General features: G+C 51.0%; 1 protein-coding gene across 1 annotated transcript in view; it reads right to left on the reverse strand.

Moving 5' to 3' along the window:
* Positions 1-624: 624 nt before the first annotated feature.
* Positions 625-12,655, reverse strand: part of LOC104510463 (cyclin-dependent kinase 12-like) — an 18,041-nt gene continuing 6,010 nt past the window's right edge. Inside the window, 7 exon segments of the mRNA XM_010152718.1 lie at positions 625-730; positions 1,259-1,315; positions 2,465-2,654; positions 3,540-3,710; positions 4,754-4,893; positions 6,328-6,504; positions 10,672-11,556. Of these exon segments, the coding sequence (XP_010151020.1) occupies positions 625-730; positions 1,259-1,315; positions 2,465-2,654; positions 3,540-3,710; positions 4,754-4,893; positions 6,328-6,504; positions 10,672-11,556 (1,726 nt within the window).

Below are 12,655 nucleotides of genomic sequence, written 5' to 3' on the forward strand. Positions count from 1 at the left end.
AGGGGTCCTCCCCCTGAGCAGCAGAGACATGTGACAAACAGACCCCAACCCCCATTCCCCATCCCCCTGCGCTGCACAGGGGGCAGAAGGTAGAGAAACTGGAAGTGAATTGAGCCCAGGAAGAATGGAGCAGTGTGGGGAAGGCGTTTAAAGGTTTGGTTTTAGTTCTCTTTTTATTGTGATTGATAAATTGATTTTTCCCCAGGCTGAGTCTGCTTTGCCCATGGATGGGCAGGATCTCTCCCTGCCCTTGACTTGAGCTGTGAGCATTCCATCCTATTTTTTCCCCCCTGCCCAGTGGAGGAGAGGAGGGATGGAGCAGCTTGGTGGGCACTTGCCACCCCCAGCCAGGGTCACCCACCACAATTCCTTTGATGCTCTCACGTCCCAAGAAAAGTCATATTCTAGGTGTTTTTACCAAACAGTAGAGCTTTCGGTAGGACACACACCTATTTCCTCAAAGCACAGACTTTGGAGAGTATTGCTACACCGTCACAACAGGCTTTGCCTGGCTGGAATAGCGTCAGGGATTAGCACAAATCAAAGACTGCCTTCCCTTAGCACGATACCCTTTATGTGCTGACATTCACGGCCCAAAGAGGACACGAGACACAAACCAGGCACTTACCCACAGCTCCACACATCTATGGCCGGCGTGTAACGCTCCTCACCTAGCAGCAATTCTGGAGGTCGATACCATAACGTAATGACTTTATTTGTGTACGGACGGCTGGAATGCAAGAGACACACATAAACTGATGCCAAAAGCCACAAAAACCCTCCTAAAATGCCATTATTGCTTCCCAGCTGCCAGGTTGGGCACGTACACAGCAGCAGTGGGCTTTCAAGTGTCTATAGATTTCCATGGCACCCGCCCGAGTTAAATAAAGCTGATGGGGTATCGCAGATTTTACAGCTCTGCCTGCATGCAGGTACGCCAGACTGAAACCCCCTGACCTGTCACAGGCAGCAGCAGGCTGCCATGACCAAATGGTGACTGACCCTGGAGCCAAACGTGGTCACGGTGAGCAGAGGTGACGTTTTGGTTCCTTATCAGCTGGAGGAGCTATTAATACCCGCCAGGAGTGTATTTTTCCCCAACAGCTGGAGCTGCGTTATACTCCTTACACTGGAAATAATTTCTCAGGCAATGCCAAGACTTCCAAGTGAAGGGACTACGTGGCTATTCAGAAGAAAGGAACTCATCCCACTTATGTGAACTACCTCCCCTCCCTTCCTCCACCCCGCTATGTCTCACCTCTCCTCTGAGCTGTAGAGTCGGGCGAGTCCAAAATCCGCAAGTTTGATTTGCCCACTGAAAGAAAAAGCAGTCCCTGGTTTGAACCACAGCTGGGCAAGTAGTGAAGGGTAAGAAACACACACCCCCCCCCCCATCAGGGAAAGGCCTAATAAAGCGATGTTTGCAGGAGCTACTTTTGGATATGCCAGTCTCACTTTTTCCAACCCTATTTAATGCTTCAAAGAAACAAGGAAAAAAAAAAGACAAAAGCAGTAATTCAGTCCCTATCACAAACCCTTCCCAGGAGACCGATGTCCCAGAGGAATACTTTAGATGGATTCCCAGACACGTGGATGCAGTTACACACAGTATTATTCTCACAGGCTCAAGAGTTTTCTTACGGATACCCAGGTGGAGAATTGAGAATTAACAACAAGCGAGTAACTTATGTACCCTGTGACGAACTATGTTACGGCCAAACGCTGCTGTGCGGAGAAGAGAGCATCCATGGAGAACTGCTGCCTCCTGCCTTAACCCTCGAGAGTTTCCCGGCACACAAGCACTTCCAATAAACAGCATTTTTGCCAAAATACCATGGAGACGAAGGGTACAGAGACCCACTTCCAGTCAACACAGAAGAAAGTTAACTGTAAGGAGCTACAGAACGGTGAGCGGAGCTCACACGGAGAGCCTGCTGTAACGGCGAGTTAAGTCGCAGGTTGCTCGCCCTCGCAGGAGCTGGGTTCTCAGCCAGCACGCAGGAAAGCTTAATTACCGCCACCCGTCACACCACTGCTGAAACACACAGGGTGTACTCCTACAGCAGGGCAACGCCGCCTGCTCCTGAGCATGCTCAGGGTGTAGATAACCACGTGTTCTCGGAGCAGCACGGCGCTGCACTGACACTGCTCCCTCCCCAGCTTTCCTAGCCAGAACCCGGGGGGGCTGGGGAAGGAAACGTGTCAGCAACTATTAGGATTAGGGTTCAGGTTAGGGTCCGGAAAACCATAAATCCCATAGGTCCCGGGATAATTGGGATTGCAAAGGCCTGCCAAGAGGAGCGTGGTGCTGCACCGACATTGCTCCCTGCCCAGCTTTCCTAGCCAGAACCCGGGGGGGGCCGGGGCCTGAAACTGCAGCTGGCAACCCTTAGGGTTAGGGTCCGGAGAACCCACTGAGCCCCGGGAGAGCGCAGAGAAGAGCTTGGATCTACTCCCAGCTTACCTGTTGTTCAATAAGATGTTGGAGCATTTGATATCTCGATGAAGGAAATTCTTTTTGTGACAATAATCCAAACCCTCCATTAACTGTTTCATGAAAGACTTGATATGGTCCTCTGAGAAATGTACCAAGCCAGATTCTAGCAGCCCCATTAGGTCATGGTCCATGTACTCAAACACAAGGTAAAAGGCACCTGGTGAAAGACAGAAACGTGTTTTAAGATGAGAGAGACCGAGAAAAAGAAAGAATGAAAGTAGATTCAATTGTTGAAACGTTTTTTTGGTGCCCTGCTGAGTGCATTCCCTTTTCTCCCATGCAGCCGTCTGGTATTTAGGGCTTACTGGGCACCCTAGAATAAAGATTTTTTCCTCCAGGGGAGGACAAAAATCCTCATGTAGCCCCTTTAATGCATCGAGCTGAACATCTGAAATCAAAATATGCCCCACAAATTTATTTGAAGTCCTGGTCACATTTACCCACACTCACATAGCCCCTTTAATGCATCGAGCTAAACATCTGAAATCAAAATACGCCCCCCCAGATAAATTTCTTTGAAGTCCTGGTCACATTTACCCATCCACTCTGGGTTTTCTTTCAAGCTAGCCCAAGAGACTACTGCTACGTGTGGCTTAAAGCGATGTCTGCTCTGTCCCCTGCTCTCTCACGGAAGGGAAACCCCCAAACAACAGCTAGTGGGATGCTGGAACACCCTTCTCCCACAGTGCCAGAGGACAGAGTTTTCCACACTAATAGTGAGTTTGTTGGCACTAATCAGTGTCAGAAGTGACCCTGCTAAGGCTTTAAGACTGCTCTTCCACATTCCCAGAGGAACACGACACATCCCTTTAAGCCCATGTCTACCTCTGCTCCGCAGTGCGACAACTCATTGTAACTGGAATCTATCCTTTGATATAAGGCCAAATCCAGGTGCCAGACTTGCTGGAACCATGTATCCAGGAGGAATGCAAAAAAAAAATCTACACCGGAGTTGAGATGTTCAGTTTTACACCAGGAATAAACAAATGGAGTTGCATCACCTCTTTGGCTAATCGAAGCCACACCCGGCAGCAAATACTACCTTTGTCCTTCTTGAAATCCAGTGCATCTTGTTTGTCCGTGACGATTTCCTTCATGTTAACAACGCTGCGGTGGATCAGCTGCCGGAGGATTTTGATCTCGCGGATGGCCGTGATGGGGAAGCCTTCCTTCTCATTGTCCAGTCGCACCTTCTTGAGAGCCACCAGTTCACCTGCCAGAAGGAGCCAGCGTCAAAGCCCCTGCACACGTCGCTGCTAACAACTCTGGGTTCCCAGGGGGGAAGCTGGAAGTAGCCACGAGCGTGGCCAACATCCACCAAGGCATCTTTAGTCACCGCCCTACTAATTTTTGTTAAGTTGCTCCATCAGGAGTTACAACACCAACAGCTCGGGACAGAAGACACCAGAGCTTCTCTTAATCTGCGTCAGCGCAGAGTTATCCGGGTGCACACACATTTACACTGCGGTCCCACTCACGCTCTGCTACCGTGAAGCCTGACAGAGGCCCGTTGGAAAAGCAGGGGTTCAGTCACGACCTTCTGACCACATGTCAGGTCGTGCACACAGGGCACATGGTTTCAGGAGCAGAGAAGGCAGCTGGGCACTAAGTCAGGATTTCAGAGCTTCTGTTCTCTTGCCCCTTGTGAAAACACCTGATGCAAATGCTTATTCCAGAGCAGGAGCTGTTTCATAGCATCACAGAATGGTTTGAGTGGGAAGGGACCTTAAAGCCCATCCAGCCCCACCCCCTGCCCTGGGCAGGGACCCCTTCCACTAGACCAGGTTGCTCCAAGCCTCATCCAGCCTGGCCTTGGACACTTCCAGGGATGGGGCATCCACAGCTTCTCTGGGCAACTTGTCCCAGTGCCTCCCCACCCTCTCCGGGAAGAATTCCCTCCTGATGTCCCATCTCCATCTCCCTCTTTCTGTTTAAACCCGTTACCCCTTGTCCTGTCACTCCCTGCCCTTGGGAAAAGTCCCCCCCAGCTTTCCTGTAGCCCCCCAGGCACTGGAAGGGGCTCTGTGGTCTCCCTGAAGCTTGCCTTCTCCAGGCTGAACCCCCCAACTCTCCCAGCCTGTCCCCATGGCAGAGGGGCTCCAGCCCTCGGAGCATCCCCATGGCCTCCTCTGGATTTCCAGTCCTACAGGTATTAGTCATTAACCAGCAACACCGCTAATGCTGGGATGGGTTTTAAGCACCCCCACAGTACAGGCCTTAAAGCAGAGTCACCCTGCGGCCACTTGGCCTCCTTACCTGTATCCTTGTCCTTGGCTTTGTACACCTGCCCATATGTCCCTTCTCCGATAATCCCAATGATATCAAACTTGTCCACGCAACGCTTCCCCCAGTCGCTTTCCGTCTGTCTCCTTTCTCCATACCGAGGACAACAGATTCTGAAAGAGGGCAGAGACCTGTTAGACATCCAGGGGCTCCACCTCACCCACCCACCCACTCCCCATTCGGCTGCTCTAAGCTGTACCCTAAAAACAAAAAGCAGAGGTCAGGCACCTTGTCTTCACACTCTCAGCGACCGAGTGTTGAGAGTTTAGTGGATTAGGCCACGTAATCTCAACCACCCCAGACACAGGCCCTGCTACACGGGAATATTATCCCCCTATTTAATTCGGGTACTGAAGTGCACTACCAGAACACTCGGTCAGATCCTTTCACTCCAGCTGTGCCTTAATTGGCTGCGTACGGCTAACGAGCAACAAATACGCCGTTCCTCCTGGGGAAATAAGGAGTGCAAAGAGTGGGGGAGACAACCAAAATGGATATTACGCCACCTCACTTCTCCAGACGTGGAGGTGGCGGAACCATTTGGCTACAGCCTACCCAGGGCAGGCAGTCATGTCCACAAAGGTCTCAGTAGATACTTTTAACCGGGAGTAGCTTGACGGAGACCCAAACCAGTATCTTTCTCTAAAAAAAGTGACCACAGTGGGACATCTGATTTTTATTGGATAGCAAGCCCAGCTAGCAGTCTGCATAGACACGCCGAGGGAGCTTGCTCCCTTGACAACTGCTCAGGTTTTGTTATTGGGAGAAGTCGTACGTGCCTTGCAACGACCAACGCTTCAATCGGGCACAAAAAAGGTGTTTTTCCCTGCTCGGAATAACCAATTCCTAGGAGCAGCATGAGCTGAACACAGGGATACTCCTCAGGAGGTTTCCTTGGTCTGCAGGCTAAATCAAAACTGAGAGGATTTCAGGGCGGACGTGGCTGGAGGCTGAGTATGCCGCACTCCGGCCATTTCTGCCAGTGAAAGGGAAAACACCAGGAGCCATCGCAGCATCCGTACAGTGCCTGAAGCACCGGCTCCATTCGGTGCGCCGCTCACGCCACCTTCTTCCCCAACTGCTATACTGTCAGTTCTCAACTACACGGGGAAGTGGCCCGTGAGCGTGAGTGGTCCAAACAGAAGGCAACCCGCAGGAAACAGTTAAGGCACCATAAGAAAAATCAGAAAGATGAACTCGTGTTCTCCACGTTTCACTTCCCTCAATTAAGACAAGCACTCAAACAAGCCCAGGGCCGGAAGAATTTATGAAACTGAACTAAAACTGGCCAAGTATTTAGAGGTGAGTGCACGTTAAGCGTTCTCCTCATGCAGCACGTGGTGGGGAGGCTGCCGAGAGCTGGCAAAGCAGCAGCCAGAAGCGACTGCACCTTCAGCAGCGCCGTCTCCACACAGAGCAGAGTCAGCTCTTCCGGGAGTGCTGTGGGATAAGCTTGGAAGACCTAGACTGACATCTGCCTGAGGAAACCGAAAACCTAACGACTCAAAAAAAAAAAAACCAGCCCGAAAGAAGAAAGCCAGACTTACTTTGGTCTCTTTTTGAACGGTTGCTGAGGTGGTGTGGCTGCCTTTGGTTCCGGGGAGTCGGGAGGAGATGGATCCCCTCCAGGGAGCTCTGGAGGGAGCGGGAGGTCCGTGAGTAAGTGTCGTGGTCTCTGCTCTCTATCTTTCTTCACAGGTTTTGGAGGAAGAATCTCTTTTGGACTAAACTCCGAAAAGTTAATACAATACACGAGTCAGACTTAACAGCCAGTTCAGAAACAAAGCAGCTTACTGCAGGACAACAGCTCTGCTGGAGAAGGTGAAGTTAGAAGCCCGGGTCTGAGTGCCAAATTTAGCACAGCACATAACAAAACAGCCTGGAATTTTACAATGCTAACGCATCAGGAGAGAAAAGGGTTAGGCTCGGACCACCGTCTTCAAACAGCCACGCAGCTCTCCACAACGAGAACTCGCTTAATTTGCGGCAATTAGTTATTCTAGTTTCCCGTAAGACAGTTCAGGTTATCAGCCAGCACCCCCCTTCTGCCCTCCCCTTCCTGTTTAGTCCAGGAAAGTAAACACTCGACTTAAGGACCACTGTAAATCCGAACCCAGAATTAAATCTTTCTACATAAGAAACTCCTTAGCAAAGATGAAAACGCAGCTCTAACCTGTGAAAACTGGTGAGAAACCAGAAGTTGACTTAAAAAAACACCCCCAAAACACACTAATTACCAGTGGCACCAGAAGCCGGGTTTAGACTGGCCAGAGTCTCATTAGCAGAACCTGATTTCTCTCTTGTGGAGTGCAGCAGGGAGAATCTCTAGGTCTGAACAGTCAGGAATACTTCTCCATGCAAATCGCCGCTTCACCAGGAAAAGAAAAAGGGAAAGGAACAACCTGCCGAGGTTCGTTTTTAGGGCAGGCAGCAGGAGGTTTGCTGTTTGTCAGCACCACCACGTCCAACGCTCCAACTCCACGTAAATGAAGTGATGGAAGTAGGTCATTTTCCCAATTTTTTAATCAGGCGCTGCCTAACCCGACGGCACAGTTAAACAAGATGAAGGACACTATTCCGGCACTGAGCTCTGACGGAACTCATCGCCTGCCATGCCAGCCTAGACCTCTGGAGGAAAGCATCCCCGGACAGGCTCTGTTTCCAGCAGTACGTATCCTAGGAACGCCAGAAGTGGGAAAGCTGCACAGGCTGAAGCTCACCCCGCATTAGCTGCGGGATGACACCCAGCCGGGTCACTGCAAAGCAGGATCCGTGTTAAACCTCCGGAGAAGTTCTCCCAGGCGGGATGGAGGTAGCCAAAGGCCACAACCTGGAGGCAAGAATGTTCCAGTGGAGTGGATAAACTAGGTTTTGCTTTCTTTACGGCTTCCACGTGTATTTGAAGCACGGCTCTATTGCCCAGTTCTTACAGACTGAATGTTCACAGTCAAAAAAGCAGTTGTTTGTGTGTTTAATCCCCTTCTAACTGGTGATTCCTCTGGCTATGCCAGTATTTAACAATCTAACAGCATATGCTCAGCTCGGTCCCCCTGACCCCGTCAAAAAGACTCAGCCTTTTTCTAGACAAACACTCCTTTGCAGGACTTTCTTGGGAAGGGTGAAGGTGTGTCTGTGGGTTTAACCTGCAGGTGACCCAGGAGGTCCTTTACCTCCCTCTGGCTAAACAGTTCCCATTTTCAATTATAGAATGAATCATAGAATCACAGAATGGTTTGGGTTGGAAGGGACCTTAAAGACCATCCAGTCCCACCCCCTGCCATGGGCAGGGACACCTTCCACTAGACCAGGTTGCTCCAAGCCTCATCCAGCCTGGCCTTGGACACTCGCAGGGATGGGGCATCCACAGCTTCTCTGGGCAACCTGTCCCAGTGCTCCCACCCTCTGCAGGAAGAGCTTCTTCCTGATGTCTAATCTAAACCTCCCCACTTTCAATTTAAACCCGTTACCCCTTGTCCTGTCACTACAGGCCCTTGTAAAACATCCCCCCCAGGTTTCTTGTAGCCCCTGCAGGTACTGGATGCCATCAGCCAGGTCTGCATTTAACTGGGTTAGCGCTGCAGGCAGCCAACCACATGTTTCCAGCTTCGGCGTGCGACACCCGACACGTACAGGGTCCCTACCACTTGCTTCTCAGCAGCTTTTCCTCTACACCTCCTGCTAGGCGTCACGACCCACGGCACGCCTCGGCTGCTGTGGAGTCCAGAAGCATTACGGGAGAGCTTGGCGAGCATCGAGAAAGGTTCAAGTCGCCGAGCGAGGGGCGTTTTGTACACCGACGCTTCAAAGCTCATTTCCAAACCCTACGCTTACCATGGAGTGTTCTCCTTGTCTCAGAGCATGGAAAGGGAGGTCTAAGAAAAGGTTTGGGTCATAAATACCAAGCCAGTTGGCGAAGAGGGAGCTTCTGCAACCAGGCAGGGCCATATGCCACTGCCACTCGGCAAAACGGAGCGGGATTTCCCATCCTTTTATTGGGAAAAAGTCACCGCAAACGCATTTGCTAAGCTTAGCAACCAGGCAAATCACCGCCCACACCCCTCAACTCAGTGGGACGGCAGGGAGAAAACTCACTTCTACAGAACTAAGCTACACCTGGTGGTAAAACCAGTGCTCCAGGTGTGAGAGGGTAAAATAAACGTCAGTATTTGCAGGACAACTCCTGTGTTTGAAATAACGGATCACGGCAGCAGAATCTGCCTTAAGCTGGCGCTCGAGGTGGGAAAAATATGCAATCCGTTAAAAAGCGGCTGCTCACAGACACCTTTCAACTCAACAGATGCTTGCTGAGCAATATTCCACAGCTGAGGAAGGGCAACGTAAACAGGCACGAGCCTCACGCACGCGGCGATGTTACCCCCATTTACATGGGCACTTGGACAAGCCAGGAAATTCAGTTCAATGAATGGGGACACGTAACGTACCGTGCTCACCTCACCCCAGGGTAACTCTCTCGAGCCATAACTGTGGTGTAACATGGCCTCACCAAAAACCAAACTTTACTAGCCAAGGAGACACCCAGAACATCGTTAGTGATGGCTAGAGAGATACAGAAGTTGTTTGGGAGCTACAGGCTAAACAGATCAAGCAGAAGAGAAAATATCAGCCATGACCTTATGTTAACAGCACGACATAGAATCACAGACTGGTTTGGGTGGGAAGGGACCTTAAAGCCCCCCCAGTCCCCCCCCCTGCCATGGGCAGGGACACCTTCCACTAGACCCGGTTGCTCCAAGCCTCATCCAGCCTGGCCTTGGATACTTCCAGGGATGGGGCATCCACAGCTTCTCTGGGCAACTGTCCCAGTGCCTCCCCACCCTCTCTGGGAAGAATTTCTTCCTGATGTCCCATCTCCATCTCCCTCTTCCCGTTTAACCCTGTTACCCCTTGCCCTGTCACTCCCTGCCCTTGGGAAAAGTACCCCCCAGCTTCCTTGTAGCCCCCCCAGGCACTGGAAGGGGCTCTAAGGTCTCCCTGGAGCTTCCCTTCTCCAGGCTGAACCCCCCAACTCTCCCAGCCTGTCCCCATGGCAGAGGGGCTCCAGCCCTCAAACATGCCAACAGCTATGGAAGGAGGGAAAAAGAGAGATTTGGTTTTCTTCTTCTCCACCTGTGTTTTGGATATTCTGCTCCTTTCCCCTCTTTCCCCCACAGGAAGGTTTTTCAGCCATGTCAGAAGCCAAGTCACCCAGCAGCCAAGAGCCAGAGCACGCGAGCTACGATTACAGGGGAGAGCCAGACTGATGTTTGGATCAGAAACGATACAACACAAAGCTGAAGGGGGTGCAGTTTCACTTTTAACCCCCTTTTCAAGCAAACAAAACCTGCTTCTTAAGTGATAAGGACTGTATTAATCATTCAATAATTAAGACAACACTCAAGTCAAACCAACACCATCCTTTGCACATGGGCATGGCCCTCATGTTCAGTGAATTTGGCACAGAAACAGCTCTGGTTTTGTTCTTGTATTGGAATTTCTGTCACTTAAGTACAGGTTTTGGAGGAATTAATCAAAAAAGCAATCGCAAAACAAGCCCGTGCCAATGGCTGCAACGCAAAGGGGGTGCATAATTCCAGATCCACAGCTCATTCCTGTAATAGATGTGAACAAAGCAGTGGGAAACCTCTGCTGACCAGCATTCCAACAGCAGCCAAACCTCCTCCTCATCCCAAAAAAACGCAGCTTCCTGCACAGGCCCATCAAAACCCGACAAGGCCAAGCCCAGGAATGGCCGCGCAGTAACGCACATATCCCAGCGGCACCTCTTCCGTGTGCTCCGTGGGATAAGCTACCGGCTGCCCAACTAACCAAGAATCCGTTTATCTCAACGTTTCATTTTTAAACGCAAACGGGACGCTCTGGCATGACCTTACCTATCCAAGTCATCTTCCCCAACTAAAACAGGGGGGAGCGGAAGCGGAGGCAACGTTGACGTTTTCAGGTGCGGGATAGCAGCCGTCACAGACACCTGGGTCTTTGTAGCAACCTGGACAGAGGACTGAGAGTTCACCTGAGAGGATAAAGTAGACGTCCTTGGGTGGGAGGAAGATGGCAAAGACGTTGGGGCTGAAGTAGGGACCTGAACGGGAGTTGGTTGGGACGGTGGCAAAGGTGGAACGGCGGGCGACGGAGGCAAAGGCGGCAACGGCGGAGTCGGAGGCGGCGGCGTGGTTGTGGGCAGAGGCGGAGGGGGCGACTTTATTGAGGGTAGCGGGGGTGGAATCTCCTTCTCTGCTGCCTCCAACTCTTTTGGAGATCGGAGGTCCTCTACCGCTGCTACAGGTTTCAAGTCTTTTGTTCCCGTCTGCTTTGCATCTCTAACTGGAACAGGGTGTTTCCTCTCGGAGTTCTCCTCTGCCCTGACTTTTGTTGTCTCCGCGGGGGCTTTAGTCTCTGCGTTTGTATACAGTAAATTAACTAACTCGGTATCTGAAGAGGATTTCTCAGATTTAACAGTTTTGCTGACCTTTTTAGATTCTGTTCCAGACTCCTTAAGTTCAGCTAAGCTGTTCTCCTTTCGAGGCAGGAAAACGGGCGAGCCCTTTGCCTCCTTCCCGTCCACCTTGGCCGCAGCTGCCGCCGCCGCCGCTCGCTCCTTTTTCTTCCCGCTGAGCTCTGTCCCCAGGCTGGAGTTGAGCGGGAGCCTTGTCGGGGATATACTGGAATGGCGACTGCGGGACCCAGACCTCTGCTTTTTGCTGTGAGATGACGAGTGTCTTGAATACCCGGGACTTCGGCTTCGGGACTTGACAGACTTCCTGTGGAGAGAACAGGGAGAAGGTGGATGAAACAAAGCATCTCTCGACCTCTGAGCTACTCCTCAGCGTGTCTCTGTCAATAATTCAAATCCATTATCTGTCAACTAAGTTCAGAGAGTCCACAACACCTGTAAGGAGAGGCTAACACTACAGGAACAAGTTTATTGACTCAAGCAGGACAAGTTTCAGGTCACTGTCCAGCCTTCCGGTGTCAGGACGTCCCTCACAACCACGCCGTTATGACAGAAACGAAGGATCAAGGGTGGACAAGGGTGGCAACGACGAGCCCAAAGATGTCGTTAAAAGCTGTACGTACAGCTTTAAAGGAAACAACGGGTAAAATATGACCGCCCTCACGGGAACGCCACCTCAGGAAACACCTCACTTCAAGCTAATTTTTTCCCCCTGGTTCTTTTATTATCATCAGAACTCAAATTTGCATATTTCCATTGAGGAGAAGCAAAAACCCAACCCACCCAGGGATTTGAATTCTGTTGGAGGTATGTCCCAGGGTCTCAGCCTTCCATTAGAAACGGGCTCTGAATTAGGTAAATACACAGAAAGGGGAAAACCCCGCTGGAAAGGTGCTGCGATATGAGCAACAAACAGGGCAGGAAACACCCCCCCGCCACCAGCGTACACACCGCGGGCGTGGGGAGAACCTGGTTGGGAGGCGGCAGAAACCACGAGCTCAGCGCAGACCAATGGGGAAACCGGAGGGAGCGTAAAATGGAACTGGAAACTGGTACTTCCAGTGTCCATGTCAAAATAACTGACGAGAGATGTGCTTCCTCGAGGAGGAACTAGGATTTTGCAGGCTGAAAGAGCATACTTGAACTGCACGCGGCGTTGGCTCTGATGGGTTTAGAAACAGGAAAGTGAGGAATTTTGACACCAGACCCTGTGAATACTGTAGAAACCAGGCTCAAAGCTTATTTTTATTCCGTGAGTTGTTACTTGGAACAAATCCGGTTTGAAAACACGCAATTCTCTCAAAGCACAGTCCCACAGTAGTTACAAAAGCCCCTAACAGCAAGGTTTAAACACAGGATGGCTCATAACCACACTCAGAACACAATTAAGAGCAAGACCTGAACCG

The sequence above is a fragment of the Eurypyga helias genome, unplaced genomic scaffold (genome assembly GCF_000690775.1).
Source record: "Eurypyga helias isolate BGI_N326 unplaced genomic scaffold, ASM69077v1 scaffold16085, whole genome shotgun sequence".
Lineage (NCBI taxonomy): Eukaryota > Metazoa > Chordata > Aves > Eurypygiformes > Eurypygidae > Eurypyga > Eurypyga helias.